The sequence below is a fragment of the Erythrolamprus reginae genome, chromosome 6, assembly GCF_031021105.1.
Source record: "Erythrolamprus reginae isolate rEryReg1 chromosome 6, rEryReg1.hap1, whole genome shotgun sequence".
In the NCBI taxonomy this organism is placed as follows: domain Eukaryota; kingdom Metazoa; phylum Chordata; class Lepidosauria; order Squamata; family Dipsadidae; genus Erythrolamprus; species Erythrolamprus reginae.
In genome coordinates, this window is record NC_091955.1 from 97,610,476 (window position 1) to 97,632,601 (window position 22,126).

General features: G+C 46.4%; 2 protein-coding genes across 3 annotated transcripts; both read right to left on the reverse strand.

The window, feature by feature from the left end:
- Positions 1-314: 314 nt before the first annotated feature.
- Positions 315-5,016, reverse strand: LOC139169162 (C-type lectin lectoxin-Lei1-like). Its single transcript, XM_070754989.1, has 6 exons — positions 4,990-5,016; positions 4,794-4,871; positions 4,017-4,114; positions 2,668-2,817; positions 1,384-1,498; positions 315-391 (listed from the first exon to the last, which is right to left on the reverse strand). Exons 2-6 carry the CDS (start codon positions 4,849-4,851, stop codon positions 315-317), a joined length of 498 nt encoding a protein of 165 aa, XP_070611090.1. The 5' UTR covers positions 4,852-4,871; positions 4,990-5,016.
- A 6,595-nt stretch (positions 5,017-11,611) lies between these two features.
- Positions 11,612-20,494, reverse strand: LOC139168816 (C-type lectin lectoxin-Lio1). 2 transcript variants are annotated; one of them, XM_070754540.1, is made up of 6 exons: positions 20,441-20,494; positions 19,723-19,790; positions 16,609-16,706; positions 15,474-15,611; positions 14,391-14,505; positions 11,612-11,848 (listed from the first exon to the last, which is right to left on the reverse strand). In XM_070754540.1, the coding sequence occupies exons 2-6, from the start codon at positions 19,772-19,774 to the stop codon at positions 11,760-11,762; spliced, it is 492 nt and encodes a 163-aa protein (XP_070610641.1). In that variant the 5' UTR covers positions 19,775-19,790; positions 20,441-20,494; the 3' UTR covers positions 11,612-11,759. The 2 variants fall into 2 exon arrangements, with proteins under 2 accessions (XP_070610641.1, XP_070610642.1); XM_070754541.1 differs by having other exon boundaries at positions 20,405-20,488.
- Between the last annotated feature and the right edge of the window lie 1,632 nt (positions 20,495-22,126).

A 22,126-nucleotide genomic window follows, 5' to 3' on the forward strand; every position in this document is an offset into this window, starting at 1 on the left:
GATAACTTAAGGGTCGCTCTGCATAATCCTTAACAAGGAGGGCATCCTTATGGGAGATTTTGCTTGCGGCGCATCTGCAGAAGTTAAATATTGCGCCAACAGGCGCATGCCCACCCACCAGATGCACCTGCGCCCACGACAGCCCTGGAGGGCGCATCAGCAGCACCAAAGACGAGTGGCCCCTCACTGCTACCACAGAATAAAGGACGCCAGTCATGCTAGGCAGAGTTTATTTGACCTTCTGGACAAGCAAATTCAGATCCGAGCTACAGAAAGTATCCATGAAGCGAAGGGGCGCAGAGCAGCAGTGGGCGTCACTCCCGGCTCAGCCTGGTTCGGTGAATCAGTAGCGGTGGTCGCGGGAGGCTCCGCCCACCCACCTGGGATTCACCTGGGAAGCAGCACAGCCACATGTGAACCGGGAGCAACGGGTGTTAGAACCCACTGCTGGTGCAGAGCAGAGATTTCGGCAGTCGGGGTGGGGTGGGGCAGAGGGTTGGGGGCTTCCTGAATCCGCCAGGTTCCATCAGCCACTTCCAGGCAGCAACTTGCACATGAAAGCATACTTGGATTCACAGTTGACGTCTCTCCATCTACGGTAGCCAAGGACGTCTCCCCATCTACGGTAGCCTGGGCAGGAAGAGAGAAAGTTTTCCCGTGAATTCTGCCGACTGATGGAGAGAATCCATCCAACGGCCCCTCCCTCTCAACCAGGGGAGCGGGAGGGAAGGAGGAAGACCCTCCTCTGCTAAAACAGGATGAGGGGTCAACAGGGTGTGGAAACGTGGCTAACTTAACCTAGCCGTCAAGTTTCCTTTATTTTGTCTTTAAAAAAAAAAAAAAGATGTATCCAACATTATCTTCTTCCTCATCTTTTCCCCATGGCAGCAACCCTTCACCCAGTTGGCTTTCATGCCTAAGGCGGGACTAGAATTCACCATCTTCCGGTGATTGGTCCAAATTCACCTAGTGGTCTTTCGTGCCTAAGGCGGGACTAGAACTCTCTGTCTCCTGGTGATTGGCCCAAAGCCAGTGTTACTATTTCTCCTCTATATACAATTCAGCTGCCTACAATGGGGTACAGTTGAAAATTCAGGTGGCCTGTGACCACCATGGCCGGAGGAAGTAGGTGAAAGTGGAGATTGTCCATTTAATTTTGAGCTGTAATAATTTGGCCCTAGACTTTGAATGTCTGAAGAGACCATGGTGTTTACTTTTAACCATGTGCCCCATGGATGTCTTGGGTTCCCTTGTCGGACTGGGGCGGCTTGGGGTCAGCAAAGGTCGTGGGGGGCCAAGGGGTCAGGGTTGAGAGAAGGGTCCTCTATGGGTCCCAGTTGTGGGAGGCCCACCTTTGGCTCCCTCCCGTCCGCCTTGACTTACCGAACCCCTTGTCTAGCGCAACGCAGAACTGCTTGTCATCACCATTGTTGGGTCGCCAGATTTGCCAGGCTGTGTAACGGAAGTCGGAGCCATCACTCCATGTCCAGTTGCCATTCTGTAATGACATAGAAGACACGTTAGGCAACTGAGGAAGGGGCTCCGGCTATTGAAGGCCCAAGGGCAGGGACAGACCAAATAGAGACCCTCTCCCTCTCTCTTTTTCCCTTCTCTCTCCCTCTCTCTTCTCTCATCTTTTCTCTTCTCTCCTCTCTTCTCTCTCTCTCTCTCTGTCTCTCTCTCTCATCTTTTCTCTTCTCTCTCTCTCTTCTCTTTCTCTCTCTCTGTCTCTCCATCTTTCCCTCTGTGTCTCTTTCTCTCTCCCTCTTCTCTCTCTCCCCTCTCTCTTTCTGTTTCCTCTCTCCTCTCTTTTTCTTCTCTCTCTGTCTCTTTTCTCTGTCCCCTCCTCTCTCTCTCCTCTCTGTTCTCTCTCTCTCTTCTCTCACTCTGTCTCTCTGTGTGTGTGTCTGTCTCTCTCTCCTCTCTCTCTCCTCTTTCTCTCCTCTCTCTCTCTTCTCTCTCTTTTCTTTTCTCTTCTCTCTCTGTGTTTCTTTCTCTCTGTCTCTCCCTCTCCGTCTCTGTCTCTCTGTTTTTCTGTCTCTCTCTCTCTTTCTCTCTGTTCTCTCTCTTCTCTCACTCTGTCTCTCTCTGTGTGTGTCTGTCTCTCTCCTCTCTCTCTTGTCTCTGTCTCTCTTCTCTCTCTCTCTCTCTCTCTCTCTCTTATCAAACCTCAGTTGACATAGAACAGCTAACCAGGAGTAAACTTGGTGATGACTTGGAGAGGTGACGATCAGGAGATCCAGGGAAGGAAACAGAAGAAAACGACCTGGATGTATCTGTGGAGTCACCAGCTCAGCTTGAGATCCACTTGCCTTGATGCCCAACGTGGTGACATTGCTTGATCTCAGGAAGAGAAATTGGGTCAAAGGCTGAGATTCCTTGACTGAAGGAGAGAAAGAGAGAGAGAGAGAGAAAGAAAGAAAGAAAGAAAGAAGAGAGGGAAAGTGAGAGGGGAGGGAAGGAGGGAGGGAGAGAGAGACAGAGACACACAGAGAGAGAGAGAGAGAGAGAGAGAAAATGGGGGAAATGTTGTCTATTTTTATTTTTCAGGGTGTTGTCCAAGGCCAAGAGCCTTCAGTAGAGAGATTCATCAATAAAGCTCATTAGAAACATAATGATAAATCCATAAAGATAAATCCATGAAGATTAACATCGAGAAGGACTTACTTTCTCTTCATCATAAAGTCCAGTCCAGACCATGGAGCCATTGAGGGAGAGCAGCAATTTGATGGAGGCCAGCTTGGCCACGTAACGTGACTCTCTCCAGCTTTGGATGGAGACTAGATGGCTGCCCTTCTGCTGTTGGACGCAGAACGTCTGGGAGAGGAAGACAACAGAGCAATCTCACCACCAGCTCCAGGTGGACTCAGCCTTCCATCTTTCCCAGGTGGGTCAAATGAGGACCCAGATTGTTGGGGGCAAGGGCGGCCTCTGCATAAACCTCTTAGAGAGGGCTGGAAAGCACTGTGAAGCGGTATATAAATCTAAGGGCTATTAAGGGCTATCTTTTTATATCTCTATCTACCTTCCCACTCCTTCTTTCCATCCATCCATCCAATCTCTCTCTCTCTCTCTCTCATGTATATGTATGTATGTATGTATGTATGTATGTATGTATGTATATATGTATATATCCACCCACCTACCCACCCATCCATCCATCATATCTCTCTCTCTCTCTCTCATGTATATATATGTATGTATGTATGTATGTATGTATGTATGTATGTATGTATGTATGTATATATCCACCCACCCACCCATCCTATCTCTCTCTCTCTCTCTCTCTCTCTCTCTCATGTGTGTGTATATTTTCAAATTCAGCAAAAAAAATGTGAGATATATATATATATATATATATATATATATATATATATATATGTCACATGTTTTTTGCTGAATTTGAAAATTAAGGGAGACTAGGATAGATCTATTTCGGCCTTATTTTGGCCTCATCAGCTAGCCATACTCACTGGGACTTGAACCTGCATATGTATGTATGTATGTATGTATGTATGTATGTATATATGTATGTATATCCATCCATCCATCCATCCATCCATCCATCTAACTATCTATCTACCTACCTATCTACCTACCTAATTACCTTCCTATGTAACTATGTACGTACCTCCGTACCCATCTACCCACCCACCCACCTATTCATCTATTTATCTAGCTACCTACCTACCTACCCACCCACCCATCCCTCTGCCCTTAATTGGCCCCATAAGGCTGCTGGCACCTGCCCATCTTGTGCCCAGAGCCATGGGCATCAAATTCTTTTCCTGGCACCAGTGTTTCCTCTGGGCACAAAGATTGAAGAAGAGAAGTTCAAATGGGCTCCGAGGTGGAAGAGTCCATAGAACACTTGCATTGTTGCCCCTTCTTCATTCACCGGGATAAGTGTCCCTCCAGCCCAGCCAGCAGGGGGTCTTTGGGGGGTTTTCCAGGCTCTGCCTAGACTTCCCCTCTGCCTGGGCTGGGAGATCCAGGAGCCCACAAGCGCTTCTCACCTCTGCCTCTTGCCAGGTCTTTGCTTCTTTGAAGAACTTGTAGCAAAACTGCTTCAAGGAGAACCAGCCCATGGGGCAATGGTGATCAGCTCCAATTCCTGTATGTGGAGAGAGGAAGAAGATTGGCAGGAGAAGAGGAGGGGGAGGAGGAAGAAGAGGAGGAGGGCAGCAGGAGGAGGAGGAGAAGAAGGTGGTGGTTGTGGTGGTGGTGGAGAAAGAGGAGGAGGAGACGACATCTGGGACTACAGAACATTCTTGACCTGTTGAGTTGCAAACATCTTTGATGACAATAAGCTGCAACTAACCTGCAGCTTGTCCAAACCTTGGTTAGAGCTAGTCCTGGTTAATGCCCTGGAAGCTTCCACTTGACTTGTGTGCCAGCTGTGGCTGGACACTGCTGGCTCATATTTAGTTGGTTGTCCACCAAGACTCCAAGATCCCTCTCACAGTCGCTGCTCTTGAGTGAGGGTCCAATGGATGGAAATCCCCAGCAAGGAGTGGGGGCCACTCTTAATAATAAATACTACATGCATTTATGCCACGGTTGCAACCTTTAGTTAATTCCGTGTTTCAAATTGCCTTAATACAGCTTGGCATTTTGATCGTTGCAAACGGAGTTCAGCAGGTGTAGAAGGTGGTGATTAAAGGATAGAAGAAGCCACAGCAGGGGTCAAAGCAACTTCACGGAGAGGATGCTGGGAGGGTCAAACCCAGAAGGGGTTCAGGGGGCAAGAGAATTGGCCTCTCCAGACACGGAGAGACTCTGTTCAAACTCACCATTGAGGGAGAAAGCCACGACCAGCAAGCCGAGGGCCAGAAAGAAAAATCGCCCCATGGTCTCCCTTCCTTCCTTCCCTGAAGAGAGAATAATAAAAGGGGAGAAATTAAATTGGAGAGTATAGGAGCGATCTGGTGTAGGGGGTCTCACCTGTCAGGTATGTCCGGGTGGGAGGGGGGGCAGAACTGCACTCACCTGTCCCTTTGCTTCCACAGGTAGCAAGTCTGCTCAGTGGCCACTCCAGGCTTTTCCTCCTGCAAAGGGCACGGGGGCATTTATAAGGCAGGCAGGGGCCGGAGGGAGAGGAGGAAATTACTTTGGGGAGAAGGGGGCGCGGAGGGAGAGGAGGAAATGACTGGAGAAGGACATTTTGCTTCTAATCACCAGGAAGGAGTGTGTTTGCACAAAGCAGACTTCCTCTCCACAGATGATGCACAGATGACACCACCGGCAATGTCGCTACCTCCAAAGACCTTGATTATGTCAGTGTTCCAAATAATATCAGAGAAATAAAATAATTTAGCTGAAACAACTGGCAACCTCTAATCTCAACCAACAAATGCTCTGTCTTACACCTTGGTAAAAAGAATCAGAATACTAAATACATACTTGGAAGTAATGAACTCATAGCTGACTCTCGCTCTGTTCAAAGACCTGGGAATACTCATCATTTTATTGATTAGATTAGATTAGATTAGATTAGGTTGGATTGGATTGGATTGGATTGGATTGGATTGGATTGGATTAGATTAGATTAGATTAGATTAGATTAGATTAGATTAGATTAGATTAGATTAGATTAGATTAGATTAGATTAGATTAGATTAGATTAGATTAGATTAGATTTGTATGCCGCCCCTCTCCGAAGATTCGGGGCGGCTCACAACAGTAATAAAAACAATATAGTAGTGGAACAAATCTAATATTTAAAAACATATAAAACCCTATCATTATTAAAAAAAAACCAAACAGCACATTCATACCAAACATAAAACAAAGTATAAAAAAAGCCTGGGGGAAAGGTGTCTCAACTCCCCCTTGCCTGACAGTATAAGTGAGTCTTGAGTAGTTTACGAAAGACAGGGAGGGTGGGGGCAGTTCTAATCTCCAGGGAAAGTTGGTTCCAGAGGGCCGGGGCCGCCACAGAGAAGACTCTTCCCCTGGGGCCTGCCAAACGACATTGTTTAGTCGACGGGACCCGGAGAAGGCCAACTCTGTGGGACCTAACTGGTTGCTGGGATTCGTGCGTTATCCACCCTCAAGTCCTTGCAGAAGGGCGACATACAAATCTAATAAATTATTATTATTATTATTATTATTATTATTATTATTATTATTATTATTATTATTATTATCCAACGACCTAAGTGCCAGAGCTCCCTGTAACAACATTGCCAAAAAAGCACTAAGACTTACAAACCTAATCTTACGTAGCTTCTTCTCTAGAAACACGGAACTGCTAAGCAGAGCATACAAAACCTTTGTCAGACCAATACTCAAATACCTGCATGGAACCCACATTGCATAACTGACATTGACACAATTGAGAGAGCCCAGAAATACTTCTTAAGAAGAGTCCTTCACTCCCCCTCTCGAAACAAACTACCTTACTCCTCCAGACTTCAAATACTATGGCTAGACAATTTACAACTATGACGCCTCCGAACTGATTTAACTGTTGTTCATAACTGTTGTTCGCCCGGTGCACCAGTTGCAGCCCTACTTGGACAGGGAGTCATTGCTCACAGTCATTCATGCCCTCATCACCTAGAGGTTCGATTACTGCAACGCTCTCTACATGGGGCTAGTTGAAAAGTGTTTGGAAACTTCAGATCGTGCAGAATGCGGCCGTGAGAACCATCGTGGGGCTCCCTAGATTCGCCCACATTTCTGCAACACTCTGTGGCCTGCATTGGCTGCTGATCAGCTTCCGGTCACAATTCAAAGTGTTGGTCATGACCTTTAAAGCCTTACATGACATTGGACCAGATTACCTCTGGAACCGCCTTCTGGCGCATGAATCCCAGTGGCTGATAAGGTCCCACAGAGTTGCCTTCTTCGGGTCCCGTCGACCAAACAATGTCGTTTGGTGGGCCCCAGGGGAAGAGCCTTCTCTGTGGCGGCCCCGGCCATCTGGAATCAACTCCCTGCAGAGATTAGAATGGCCCCCACCCTCCTTGTCTTTCGCAAATTACTCAAGACCCACCTATATCGCCAGGCATGGGGGAACTGAGACATCCTCCCCCAGGCTTTTAAATTTTATGATTGGTATGTATGTTTTGTATGGTTTTTAATTGCTGGGGTTTTATATATGTTTTATTTTTAATATTAGATTTGTTCCATTGTTATACTGTTTTTATTATTGTTGTGAGCCGCCCTGAGTCTTTGGAGAGGGGCGGCATACAAATCTAATAAATAATAATAAAATAATAATAAATAATAATAATCATCATCATCATCATCATCATCATCATCATACACCATAACGTCCTTCTTGTTAGTGACTACTTCACCTTCAACAACAACACAAGAGCACATAACAGATGCAAAGTAAATATAAATCGCTCCAAACTAGACTGCAGAAAATACGACTTCAGCAATAGAGGGGTCAATGCCTGGAACTCACTACCGGACTCTGTGGTTTCTTTCCCCAACCCCAAGATCTTCAACCTTAAATTATCTACTGTTGACCTCTCCCCTTTTCTAAGAGGTCTGTAAGGGTTGTGCATAAGCGCACAATTGTACGTACCGACCCTGCCCTTCTGTCCTATTACACTTTTTATCACTTCTTTATACTGTACTTTGTTATGTTACTACAAACTATAACTCTATACTTGTTTGACAAATATAACAAACAAACAAATAAGTGGCCAGACTTTGGCCCTTTCCCAAGTTCCAATTTATTGAAAGAGCCATGTTGGTTACGAATTATAGTTGTGTGGACACAGTTACACAGCCTATCTTGCCAACAGTTCATGGACTGGAGAAGTGGAGGGTCCTGTGGCAGCCATTTGACTTGTTTGTATGTAGCATGGATGCCGTGACAATTGTGGGGTTCTTAATAGGTGCCAAGGGGATTGCCAGCCTCCCAATAAACATCCGAGAAATAAATCAGAGTCCAACCCTTGGCCTTCTTCCAGGTTCCAATTTATTGTCAGAGCCATTTTGGTCACGAACTGTAGTCCACCCAATACTAACTTTCCCTACAATTCTCCACCCAGGCTAAAGGTTATCCCTTGTTCCCACACCCACAGGTTCATCACGTGGACAACTCCGGTGCTCTCAATGTCCACGGCCCTCCCCTGTACTTCCGTCTGGGGATGAACAAAGGATGACCTTGAATCCTCTGGAAAGAATTTGTTACAACTAGTATCTTTCTCATGCAACCAACCCTCCCCAGTTCCCACACACACCCCTTTTGGCCAAAAAAGGTTCACCATCATTGACTTAGGCAATGCTGAATGGTGATTGACTGGTATGTATGTGTGTTTGATTGGAGAGCAAGAGCACTTTAGAGTTATCGACCACTTCCTGGTGCTCTTACAGCCCTCTCTAAGCGGTTTAGAGAATCAGCCTCTTGCCCCCAACAATCTGGGTCCTCATTTGACCCACCTCGGAAGGTTGGAAGGAATAATAATAATAATAATAATTAATAATAATAATAATAATAATAATAATTATTTATTAGATTTGTATGCGCCCCTCTCAGAAGGAAGGAAGGAAGGAAGGAGGGAGGGAGGAAGGAAGGAAGGAAGGAAGGAAGGAAGGAAGGAAGGAAGGAAGGAAGGAAGGAAGGAAGGAAGAGAGCCTGGGTGGTGCACTGGTTAGAGAGCAGAACTGCAGGCTCCTTCAACTAAACTGCTAGCTGTAGTTCAGCAGTTCAAATCTCCCCACAGGCTCCAGGTTGACTCAGCCTTCCGTCCTTCCCAGGTGGGTCAAATGAGGACCCAGATTGTTGGCGGCAAATATGCCGATTCTGTAAACCACTTAGAGAGGGCTGGAAAAGCACTGCAAAGTTGTAAATAAATCTATGGGCTATTGTTATAGTTGGGGGAAATATCAAAAGCAACATGAGAAAATATTATTTGACTGAAAGAGTAGTAGATGCTTGGAACAAACTTCCAGCAGACGTGGTTGGTAAATCCACAGTAGCTGAATTTAAACATGCCTGGGATAAACATAGATCCATTCTAAGATAAAATACAGGAAATAGTATAAGGGCAGACGAGATGGACCACGAGGCCTTTTTCTGCTGTCAATCATCTATGTTTCTATATTTCTATTGCTATTGCTAAGGAAGGGAGGGAGGGAGGGAGGAAGAGCAATAGCACATAGACTTAAATATTGTTTCGTAGTGGTTTTCCAGCCCTCTCTAAGTGGTTTACAGACTCAGCCTCTTGCCCTCAACAATCTGGGTCCTCCTTTGACCCACCTTGGAAGGAGGGAAGGTTGAGTCAACTTGGAGCCGGTGGTGAGATTTGAACTGCTGAACTACAGCTAGCAGTGAGTTGAAGAAGCCTGCAGTGCTGCGCTCTAACCACTGCGCCACCCTGGCTCTAATGAATAATTCATTAGCATTTTTATAATGGAGTTTCTACTGTTTTATAATGGGGTTCTTACTTTAAAAAAGGGATTTTTTACTGTTTTTCTTATCTATATTTGACTTTTGTATCTTTGTATTGTATTACTCATTGTTGTAAGCCGCCCTGAGTCAATTAAGTTAAAAATTTAATTAAATTAAAACTCCCAGAGCACCAAGGTCTTTTTTTCAAAAATCAACAACTAGGGAACAGCTAGTTTTGTGTTACCACCTGAACAACCGAGGCGCACAAAGCATTGTGACACCTCGGATCGTGACCCAAAAGTGGTCTTCCTCCCTTCGGAAAGAAAACCAGGATTGACAAGCGGAGAAGGAAGAAGGAAGCGAAAGCCTCCATCAATCCAGGGCAGGATTGGATCAAATGGCATTTGTGGGAATTACCACATCAACTGTGTCTCATCCCATATTGCAAAATGTTTCACATAAAACCACATTTATAAACACACATGGGCAGGTGTACACCTGCAGACACACAAATGCACACAAACACACATAAAACCTTACTCCCAAGAACTCATAATGTGTGATTGGCCCAAAGTCACTTAGTTGACTTTCATGCCTAAGGCGGGACTAGAACTCTCTGTCTCCTGGTGATTGGCCCAAAGTCAGTTGACTTTCATGCCTAAGGCGGGACTAGAACTCTCTGTGTCCTGGTGATTGGCCCAAAGTCACTTAGTTGACTTTCATGCCTAAGGCAGGACTAGAACTCTCCTTCTCCTGGTGATTGGCCCAAAGTCAGTTGACTTTCATGCCTAAAGCGGGACTAGAACTCTCTGTCTCCTGGTGATTGGCCCAAAGTCACTTAGTTGGCTTTCATGCCTAAGGCGGGACTAGAACTCTCTGTCTCCTGGTGATTGGCCCAAAGTCACTTAGTTGGCTTTCATGCGTAAGGCGGGACTAGAACTCTCTGTCTCCTGGTGATTGGCCCAAAGTCACCTTGTTGGCTTTCATGCCTAAGGCGGGACTAGAACTCTCTGTCTCCTGGTGATTGGCCCAAAGTCACTTAGTTGACTTTCATGCCTAAGGCGGGACTAGAACTCTCTGTCTCCTGGTGATTGACCCAAAGTCACTTAGTTGGCTTTCATACCTAAGGCGGGACTAGAACTCTCTGTCTCCTGGTGATTGGCCCAAAGTCACTTAGTTGGCTTTCATGCCTAAGGCGGGACTAGAACTCTCTGTCTCCTGGTGATTGGCCCAAAGTCACTTAGTTGGCTTTCATGCCTAAGGTGGGACTAGAACTCTCTGTCTCCTGGTGATTGGCCCAAAGTCACCTTGTTGGCTTTCATGCCTAAGGTGGGACTAGAACTCTCTGTCTCCTGGTGATTGGCCCAAAGTCACTTTGTTGGCTTTCATGCCTAAGGCGGGACTAGAACTCTCTGTCTCCTGGTGATTGGCCCAAAGTCACTTAGTTGGCTTTCATGCCTAAGGCGGGTTTAGAACTCTCTGTCTCCTGGTGATTGGCCCAAAGTCACTTAGTTGGCTTTCATGCCTAAGGCGGGACTAGAACTCTCTGTCTCCTGGTGATTGGCCCAAAGTCACTTAGTCAGCTTTCATATCTCAGGAATTGGCACTGGGACCATCTGATGGGGATGAGTGGAGAGTCCAGAGAGTGGGGAGGAGAGGCCACTGGACGGACAGCTGCCTGCAGCAATGAATCAGCTGCAGATGGCCAGTGGAGATGACAGGCTCCAAACCAATTTGGACGAAGAACAGCTGCCTCCCCGTGTTCAATCCTCGAGGTCAGCCCAGCTGCCTGCAAAGAAGCAGCCCAGCACAATCTGAGGTCAGTTGGGGGAAAGATCAGAAGCAATGTGAGAAAATATTATTTGACTGAAAGAGTAGTAGATGCTTGGAACAAACTTCCAGCAGACGTGGTTGGTCAATCCACAGACACTGAATGTAAACATGCCTGGGATAAACATAGATCCATTGTAAGATAAAATACAGGAAATAGTATAAGGGCAGACTAGATGGACCATGAGGTCTTTTTCTGCCGTCAGACTTCTATGTTTCTTAACCTCTGCGTGGCCAGAGTGACTTGGGTCACTACATTAGGTGGACCCTCTAGGAAGCATCATAGAATCAATGGGTTGTCCTTCTAATGAGGCACCCCACCCAAACGCCCCTTAAGTCCAAGCCTTGTCATGCAGAAGATTGTGGGGTCTTAACGCTTCGGACCTCAACACTCTCCTGGCTGTACAGAATGAAGGAGGCCAGTCAGCTAGAGAGATTTTTATTTGACCCTCCGGCCTGTCAGGGGGAGCAAAGTCAGATCCGAGCTACAGAAAGCATCCGTGAAGCGATGGGGTGCGGAGACGAGACTCTGGCAGGCAGGTGGGGGGGGGATTCCTTGTTCCTCCCGACTTCACCAGGTGCTTCCCTCACCCTGTGGCTGGGCCTTGCAGACGAAGTAACGCTTGGATCTGCAGTTCTGATAGTTCCATTTAGGATGCCCTGGGTAGCAAAAGAGAAATTTTGATCACCCAACCGGCTTTAGTCGATGCTAAAGCAGACTAGAACTCACCATCTCCTAGCGATTAGCCCAGTCTCCTGACTGGCTTTCGGGCCTATTGTGGTTGGCCCACAGCCGGCTCTTCTGGTAACAGACTTTGAGCCAACTCATCTCACCTCCTGGAACCAATAGCAATGAGGGCTGAGGTACCACTCTAATGGTCATGCACCTTTCCAGGAGACCTGTCTGGCTCTCAGAGGATTCAGACAGTGAGGGGGAAGGAGAGGTGGAAGATGAAGGTGGTGGAGAGATAGAGGTGGAGGCCCCTGCAGGGCCTATGGAACCCCCAGTTAGGGCCTCGTCTGAATCGGATGAGGAGGGGGGTGATTAATGATCCAATCCTGAATGTGTGTGTGAGAAGGATTAGAGGGTGACAGGAACAGTTGCACAGACACAGGAGGAGATCTTGATCACAGCTGAGCGTAATAGGGAATTCTGCAGCAGGCTTAAAATGGGAGGTTTTGTGGGAGAGCTCTTTGCAGGAGTGATCGTTTGTGGTTTAACAGAGAAACAGAAACAGATCCAGCATTTTCTGTAAACCAACATCCCTGCTTCCTTGGAAAAACCCAGATTTTGGACAATTGCTTTATGAAAGACTGTAGCTATTGCAAAAATAGTGAGTACCTATGCTTCAGCCCAGTTCAAAGACATTATTTACAAACCTTGGGGTTTTTCGACATTTGTTATCGGCCTTGAAGATGTTTCAATCATGTCCCCCCTTTTCCTTCTATCCTCCAGACTATACAGATTGAGTTCATGAAGTCTTTCCTGATACGTTTTATGCTTAAGACCTTCCACCATTCTTGTAGCCCGTCTTTGGACCCGTTCAATTTTGTCAATATCTTTTTGTAGGTGAGGTCTCCAGAACTGAACACAGTATTCCAAATGTGGTCTCACCAGCGCTCTATATAAGGGGATCACAATCTCCCTCTTCCTGCTTGTTATATCTCTAGCTATGCAGCCAAGCATCCTACTTGCTTTTCCTACCGCCCGACCACACTGCTCACCCATTTTGAGACTGTCAGAAATCACTACCCCTAAATCCTTTTCTTCTGAAGTTTTTGCTAACACAGAACTGCCAATGCAATACTCAGATTGAGGATTCCTTTTCCCCAAGTGCATTATTTTACATTTGGAAACATTAAACTGCAGTTTCCATTGCTTTGACCATTTATCTAGTAAAGCTAAATCATTTACCATATTACAGACGCCTCCAGGAATATCAACCCTATTGCACACTTTAGAGTCATCGGCAAATAGGCAAACCTTCCCTACCAAACCTTCCCCTATGTCACTCACAAACATATTAAAAAGAATAGGACCCAGAACAGACCCTTGTGGCACACCGCTTGTAACCTGACTCTGCTCAGAATACTCGCCATTCACAACAACCCTCTGATGTCTATGCTTCAGCCAGCTTGAAATCCATTGAACTATCCAGGGATTAAGTCCAATCTTCACTAATTTATCTAGAGGAGGTCTCTGCATGAATAGATCTCAAGAACACTTCACCTTTGGGCTTATTTAAGTGTCAGCCTTGTGACGAGCCGGTGCAGAAGTCAACTTTTGAATGTACAAGATGGATATGCAGATGTGGCTCTTGGACTATTTCTATTGAACTACAAAGTTAGAAAGTGGAATCTTTGTCTCTAGGCTTCCTGCAAACTCAGAGTGACTCATGTTAATGAGATATTTGTGATCAAAGAGAAATATTTGGGGAGTTTGATTTGCTGCTTGGGACTCTAATGAACAGCTGAGGCTGAACGGACTTATTTCTTGCTTTGCAGGTGTATTTTAAATATTTACACCTCCCTGCTACTAAACTGTTAGAATTACGTGCTTAAATCGTGTCAAATCCGTGTGTGTGGACCTATTTCTTGTGAGGGGGCCCTCATGGTTGGGACAGGTTCTAACGCCATATTTTTGCAGTATAAGGTGCACTTTTTTCCTCCCTAAAAGAAGCTGGAAATTCAGGTGAGTCTCATACTCTGAATTTAGTTTTTTTTCTGAAGCTTTTTTACCTGGCCCTCACTAGGTGCTAACGATCTCCCCAGATTTTACCTTGCAGGTTCATTCAATGTTATTCTCTTCAAAGAGTGTTTTCCATGCCCTAAGTCTTTGCAGGGTTTTTCCCCTGGTCTAAGTTGCTCCAAATGTTTTTTCCAGTCCTAACCAGGTGCTAACAATGTTCCCAGCTCTTACCGGCTTGCAAGCTCTTTCATTGTTACTCTCTGCGAAGAATGTTTTTGAAACCCTAAGTTCTTGCAGGTTTTTTCATTGCTCTACTTGCTTGCTTAATGGTGTTTCCCATGGACATTTTGGGTTCCCTTGTCTGTACAGAGTGTTGGACCATGATGGCTCAGAGCTCCAAGAGGTCAACAAAGGCCATGGGTGGCCAAGGGGTCAGGGTTGAAAGAAGGGTCCTCTTTGGATCCCCATTGTGGGAGGCGCATCTTCAACTTCCTCCCCTCCACCTCGGCTTACCTGTTATGCTCACCAGCCCAACGCAGTACTTATTCCAAAGAAAGTTGTTGGGTTCTCTGAGTGCCCAGGATGTGTAGTAGAAGCTGGAGCCATCACTCCACCTCCAGTTGCCATGCTAGAAGGACAGAAGGGCCATGTTAGGTAACTGAGGAAGGGGCTCTGGCTTCACAGGGCCCAGGGGCAGAGAGAGACAAAAGGGTAGGTTTCAAGGGGAGACCTGCTCTCTCCCTCCCCCCTCTCTCTGTCTCTCTCTCTCTGTCTGTCTCTCACTCTCTTCTCTATCTCTCTCTGTGGGTCTCTCTGTGTCTCTTTCTCTCTTCTCTTTCTCTCTCTCTCTGTCTCTCTTTCACTCTATGTGTCTCTTCTTTCTCTCTGTTTGTCTCTCTCTCTCTCTCTTTCTTTCTTTCTTTCTTTCTGTCTCTCTTCTCTGTCTCTGTCTTTCTCTCTTTTTGTCTCTGAGTCTCTCTCTCTCTCTCCCTCTCTCGGTATCAGATTGTCTGTCTTTTTCCCTCTGTATGTCTCTGTCTCAGTCTGTCTCTCTCTGTCTCCCTGTGTCTCTGTCTGGCTGTCTCTGTATCTCTCTCTGTCTCTTCTCTGTTTCTCCCTCTTTCTCTCTGTATGTGTCTCTCTGTGTCTATGTCTGTCTCAAGCTCTCTTCTCTTTCTCTCTCTGTGTCTCTCTGTCCCTCTTTGTCTCTGTCTCTCTATTCTCTCTCTCTCTCTGTCTCTCTCAGAGACAGAGAGAGAAAAAACAGGGAGGGAGACATACAGAGAGAGAAAGAAAGAGAGAGAGAAAAAGAAAAAAGAAAGAAAGAAAGAGGGACAGACAAAGAGAGAGAGAGAAAGAGAGAGAGAGAGAGAGAGAGAAAGAGAGACAGACAGACAGAGAAAGAAAGGGAGAGAAACACACGGGGGGGGGGGACAGGATGGGAGAAAATGTTGTCTGTTTTTATTTTCCATGGCGTTGTCCAAGACAAGAACATTCAGTAGAGAGACCTCTGTCTCCCATGGGAGGATTCATCAATAAAACCCATTAGAAACAGTCGAGGTGAATCCATAAAGACCAGCGTCCGAAGGGACCTACTTTCCCTGAAGAACTCAGTCCAATCCAGACATTCAAAAGGATGAATTTTTTGAAGACCAGCCTGGCCAAAAATTTTGCCTCTCTCTCGCTGTGGATGGAGACGAGATGGCCCCCTTCCACTTCTCGCCTGCAGAACATCTGGGAGAGAACGACAAGAGAGAAAGACACACGTTCAGTAGGGAAGGACCAGGTTGTCTCTGTTTGTGAGAAAAGGAAACTGATGTTATGATCCTGGTCGCCATCGTGGATTCATTCACACCTCCAGCTGCCATCGCTCAACAGGCAGGTTTTGAACAACTCCTGTTTCAGCTTCAGGAGTTTGAATGTGCAACCCCTCCACACACACACCACATCCGTATTAAGGGCCTAGACCACGGGTCCCCAACCTTGGCCATTTTAAGATTTTGTGGACTTCAAAGTGGCCAAGTTGGAGAGCCCTGACCCAGATGGTCCTTCTGGCCTCTTCCACCTCTATCATTCATGGCTGGCTGAGGAACTCTGGGAATTGAAGTCCACAAGTCTTAAAGGGGCCAGGGGTGGAGAGCCCTGACTTAGATGACCTTTCTGTCCTCTTCCAATTCTATTATTCATGGCTGGTTGAGGGATTCTGGGAATTGAAGTCCACAAGACTTAAAATAGCCAAGGTTGGAGAGCCCTGACTTAGATGACCCTTCTGTCCTCTTCCACCTCTATCATTCATGGCTGGCTGAGGGATTCTGGGAGTTGAAGTCCACAAGTCTTAAAGGGGCCAGGGTTGGAGAGCCCTGCCCTAGGCTGAACCCAGGACCATCCTTTTGGGTAGGGAGCTCCATAGACACCACTCACCACCTGCTGGGGACCCACGATGGTGCAGTGGTTAGAGTGCAGTACTGCAGGCTACTTCTGCTGATCACTGGTTTCCAGCAGTTTAGCAGATCGAATCTCAGTAGGTTTAAAGTTGACTCAGCCTTCCATCCTTCTGAGGTGGGCCAAATGAGGACCCAGATTGTTGGGGGCAAGAGGCTGTTTCTGTAAACTGCCTAGAGAGGGCTGTGAAAGCACTAGGAAGCTGTACATAAGTCTAAATGCTGTTGCTATTGCTTAACCTTCTCCTCTGCCTGGGCTAAGAGATCCACAAGCACAGAACATTACTAACCTCTGCATCGTCCCAACGTTTATATTCTTTGAAGACTTTGTAGCAATACCCATCAGAGGAAGCCCAACGGGAGGGACATTGGGGATCAGCCCCAGTTCCTGTGTGGGAAAAGAGGAAACCCAATGAGAAGAATGGCCCAAGGGACTTCCGGTTCTTCCTTCGGTGATATCGGAAGACGAGACTGCGACTTCTGCAGCCAGCTCTGAACTCTTCACACCTGGGCGTCCAAATTCGAACCTAAACCTCCCCCATAGAGGGGCAAAGTGAAAAGGGACCACCAGGAGGGTAGGGGGAGCTGCATCTCCACTCCCCAAACTTGAGTGGAGCTGCAGCAGCATGTTCCTTGCCAGCGTCAGCAAGTATCCGATTCTGAAGACGAAGAAACCGAGGTTTTAGCTTACCCTGATTTAAGAAGGTTGTCAGAAGGCAGTGGGGACGAGAGCGTAGGAGACAATGATTTAGAAGTTAGCATGGAAAGTGGTTCATCCTCAGATAACAGGGGAATAGCTCACAGCCCCTGGGTAAATCCGAGGATAAGGAGATTCTCAAAACGAAGAGAAGAAATTCTTGGGAAAAAGTTCTAAATCTGCAGTTGTTAGAATTGTGTAAATAGGTAATATTTACACAATTGAAAAAATGGAAAAGAAGAGCTTTTTGCATGAGCTGGGGTGGCGCAGCAGGTAGAGTGCTGTAGTATAGGCCACTGAGGCTGACTATAGATCTGAAGGTCAGCGGTTCAAATCTCATCACCGGCTCAAGGTTGACTCAGCCTTCCATCCATTTGAGGTGGTTAAAATGAGGAGCCGGATTGTGGGGGCAATAGGCTGGTGGCTCTGTTAAAAAGTGCTATTGCTAACATGTTGTAAACTGCCCTGAGTCTAAGGAGAAGGGCAGCATAAAAATTGAATAAATAAATAAATAAAAATAAACCTGTGTGATTGAAATATGGCGTGATTCATAGCCTGGAAAAAGGAAGCTTTTGATAAACCCGAAATAAGGCAGCTAAAGATTAGTGGTTGGTCAAGCAGGCTAAAAGTCTGAAATATTTGGGAGCTAGGAAGAAAACAAAAAGTTTTTCTTGGAAGCTTTCAAAGAAGGTGCAGTTTTGGAATGAGACCCTATTTTAAAGGGAAGGGAAAAATACATTGATATTTGAAGTGGAAGTTGAATCTGCCTCACTATTACTATCATATAGATTGAGAGCCAGAGTGGCACAGTAGTTGGAGTGTAGTACTGCAGGCTCCTTCAGCTAAGTGCTAGCTGTAGTTCAGCGGTTCAAATCTCCCCACCTGCTCCAGGTGGACTCAGCCTTCCTTCCTTCCCAGGTGGGTCAAATGAAGACCCCGATTCAATGGGGGGAAGAGGCTGGTTCTGTAAACTGCTTAGAGAGGGCTGTGAAAGCTCGATGAAGCGCTATATAAGACTAAATGCTATTGCTATTGCGAAAGGAAGGAAGGAAGGAAGGAAGGAAGGAAAGAAAGAAAGAAAGAAAGAAAGAGAAAGAGCCAGAGCGGTGCAGTGGTTAGTGCAGCACTGCAGGCACTGAAGCGCTATATAAGTCTAAATGCTATTGCGGAAGGAAGGAAGGAGGGAGGGAATAAAAAAAGACAGAAAGAGTGAAAAAGAGAAAGTGATAGTAAAGAGGGAGGGAGGAAGGAAGGGATAGAGAGAAAGAAAGAGAAAGAAAAAGAAAGAAAGAGTCAGGGTGGTGCAGTGGGTAGAGTGGAGCACTGCAGGCTACTTCAGTTAACTGCTAGTTGTAGCTCAGGGGTTCAAATCTCACCACCGGCTCCAGGTGGACTCAGCCTTCCAACCTTTGCAGGTGGGTCAAATGAGGACCCCGATTGTTGGGGGCAAGAAGCTGATTCTGTAAGCCACCCCGAGTCTACGGAAAGGGGCGGCACACAAATCTAATAAATAAAATAAATAAATAAATAAATAAATAAATAGATAGATAGATAGATAGATAGACAGACAGACAGACAGACAGACAGACAGACAGACAGACAGATAAATAGATAGAGAGGGCTGTCAAAGCAATGTAAAGCGGTATATAAGTCTACATGCTATTGCTATTGGATTTATAAATATAAAATAATGAAACTGAGAACAATGAATAGGAATTTCTGAGTTGAAGCAGGGATGCCATCTCAGGGGCAGGGGGAGAGAGGGTGTATCTCTCGGAACTTTTATTTTTGTTGGGAAAATAATGTGGATTCAGCTTTGTTGCAAAAATGATACTGAGTGGAAATAAAGAGATGAAAAGCAGAGACCAGGATATTAAGACTATTGAAAAAAAACAGCAGCACATGGGAACGAAAGAAATATTTCAAGTTATGAACCGTATAGAACTAAAACCATAAAATGATATAATGCAATTTGCTGAAGCATCCAGAGCAGTGCTTCTCAACCTGGGGGTCGGGACCCCTTTGGGGGTCGAACAACCATTTCACAGGGGACGTCTAAGACCCTGGGAAAAGACAAAATCCCCATGGGGTTAGGAATGAAAGCTTCTATTCTGGCGCCTTGAAGGTATTTTGACAATCCGACCAATCAGGTCTTTACAGCGGGGCTTCCCCTCTGACCTTCCTGCCAATCAGCTTAAAGCTCTGTTGGGATAATTGGCACTAGACTTATGGTTGGGGGTCACCACAACATGAGGGACTGTATTAAGGGGCCGCGGCATTAGAAAGGTTGAGAACCACTGATCCAGAGGGTGAAACGGCTTTTCCCAAGGCTGAAAATCAGCTGGCCACCACACACATGTGCACTGCAGCTGAAACACAGAAAAGTCTCATGTGCCTCCCCTTAGAGCTCCATGTGCGACCTGTGGCACGCCTGCCATAGGTCAGCCTTCAAGGCTGGAAAGTGGGAGATCTTGCCCGAACAGAGTCCTGGAGCAGAGAGAGAAGACGGGATGATGCCAAATGTATCTTGTCTTTTCATGCACACTGAGAGCTTCTCCAACGGAGACACATCCCTCGTGTGTCCAGTCCCACTTGGCCAATAAAGGAGTCTATTCTACTTTTTTGGGAGGGGGACCACTCAGGAAGGGGTTCAGAGGGACAAGAGAATTGGTGTCACTAGACCCAGAGAGAGCCTGTTCGAACTCACCACTTAGGGAGAGGGCCACCACCAGCAAGGCTGCAAAGATGAATCGCTCCATGGTCTTCTTTCCTTTCCTGCGGAGAAGAGCAAAAATGGGGGAAATGAAGAAGGGGGAGCAAGGCCCCTGGGAGGGGTTTCTCAAGGAGAGGGACCCCCTTCTCCAATAGGCCCCAAGCTGGGAGCCCCAGAGTTTGCCTTGCAATTGGCCCTGGTTTCTCCCTCCTTGGTCTTCAATGGCTGGAATGGGTCAAAGTGTCTCCTGCACTGACAGGTCATGGTTGGGGGGCTGGAGTTCCCTAGAAAGGATCTCCTTTGCATCTCTCTCTCCCTCCCTCCCCAGAGACCCCCCTGCTAGATCCCTTTGTCCTTGCCTACCACAGATCCCTGGTGGAAACTGGACATTGGCAGCAGCCCCTTGCAAGAGTCTCTTCAGATGGAGAGAGAGAGAGAGAGAATCAGAGACAGAGAGAGAGAGGCAGGGAGAGACAGAGAGACAGTGACAGAGAAAGAGATGGGGAGAGAGAGAGAAATAAAGACATAGACAGAGAGAGAGGGAGATGGAGAGAGAGACACACAGAGACAGAAACACAGAGAGACAACACAGAGAAAGAGAGTGGGAGGGAAGGAGAAAGGGAGAGGCAGAGCGAGAGGAAGACACACAGGAGGGATCCACCTGCAGAGGCCTCACCTGTCAGGTGCCCACAGGTGGGAGAGCCCCACTCACCTGTCCCTCTGCCTCCTGGGATAGCAAGTCTGCTCAGGGGCCACTCCAGGCTTTTCCTCCAGCAAAGAAGGGAAGAGACGCATTTATAGGCAAGGCAGGGGGAGGGTTTCTGTCGGGGGGGGGGGCGGGGAGCATAGAAAGAGAAACTTCTTTTCATAAGAGTTTTGGTCTTGCTACCAGGATGTCGCTTATTTGCCCAAAATAACTTTAATCTCATGGGATTTACATTCTGTCAGACGACATCTCAAGGAGATAATCCGGCAATTTGAGGTCATCCAGTCCAGCCCCTCTGCTCTGGAAAGAACCCCAGAGATCTGGCTGGATAGCTCCCTCCCCTTGGGGGATCCCCCCCACCTCCCCTGGGTCTGGGGGCTGCTGTTGTTAGATTTGTGAGTGAGGTTTCTCTCTCTTTCCTTCAGGACCTGCTGGGATGGACAGCTCCCAGCCTCCTCCCCAGGGAGCCCTCCCCTCCTTCCCCACGACAGGGCAAGACCTCAACCCAGGTTAAGAGGAGGGAAACGGACGCTTTGCTCACACAAAATTCAAATTTATTTCATATCTCAAGACCTAAAATGGTCACCTAACATCTAAAACATCATCAAAAAAGCACAACAAATTATGTTCTCTCTGCGCCAACTCAGGAAGCTCAAACTGCTGATCCAGTTCTACAGAGGAATCCTTGAGTCTGTCATCTGCACCTCTATCAACTGTCTGGTTCGGTTGTGCAACCCAACAAGACCAACACAGACTTCAGAGGAGAATCAGAACTGCAGAAGAAACAAGGGCTGCCAACTTTCCTTCCATTGAGGACCTGTATACTGCACGAGTCAAAAACAGGGCAGTGAAAATATTGACTGACCCCTCACATCCTGGACACAAACTGTTTCAACTCCCACCCTCAAAACATTGCTATAGAACACTGTACACCAAGACAACTAGACACAAGAAGAGTTTTTTCCGGAACGCCATCACTCTGCTAAACAAATAATTCCCTCAACACTGTCAAACTATTCAATAAGTTTGCACTATTATTACTATTAGTTTTCTCATCGTTCCTATCGTGTCTCTTCCCACATGACTGTAATTCATTGCTTGTATCTTTCAATTATATTGTTTTTATTTATTTCCTAGTACAATCAGTTTATTAGGAACTTTGACTATCATTAAGTGTATCTTTTTATTCTTGATGAATCTATTTTATTCCCCTTATGCACACTGAGAGCATATACACCTAAGAGAAATTCCTTATGTGTCCAATCCCACTTTGCCAATAAAGCATTCTATTCTATTCTATTCTATTCTATTCTATTCTATTCTATATACTTTGACACAGAAATGAGAGTCAAAAAAGACCTTGTGGACCATTTGGGTCTTCAGCTTAAGTTTGCATTTTATTTTATTTCTTAACTTTTTTTCCAGGTGATGGACATGTCTTGATCCCAGCCATGTTTAAACCCAGTTACTGAGGATTGGCCCACCCTCTGCGCTTCGTGCTGCTTGCCACCTTCGGCTGCTCTTTCTGGGAAGTCCAATTTTCCAACCTGGCTTCCCAACATCCCTCCTGTCTGGTTGACTTCATGCCTCCATGTTCTTCTCGTCTTTTGATGAACCCAAAGACTTTCCCCTTCAATCTGGGACTGAATGAGCCCTCTGACTTCCTGGATTGGCCACTAGATGAAACCCACC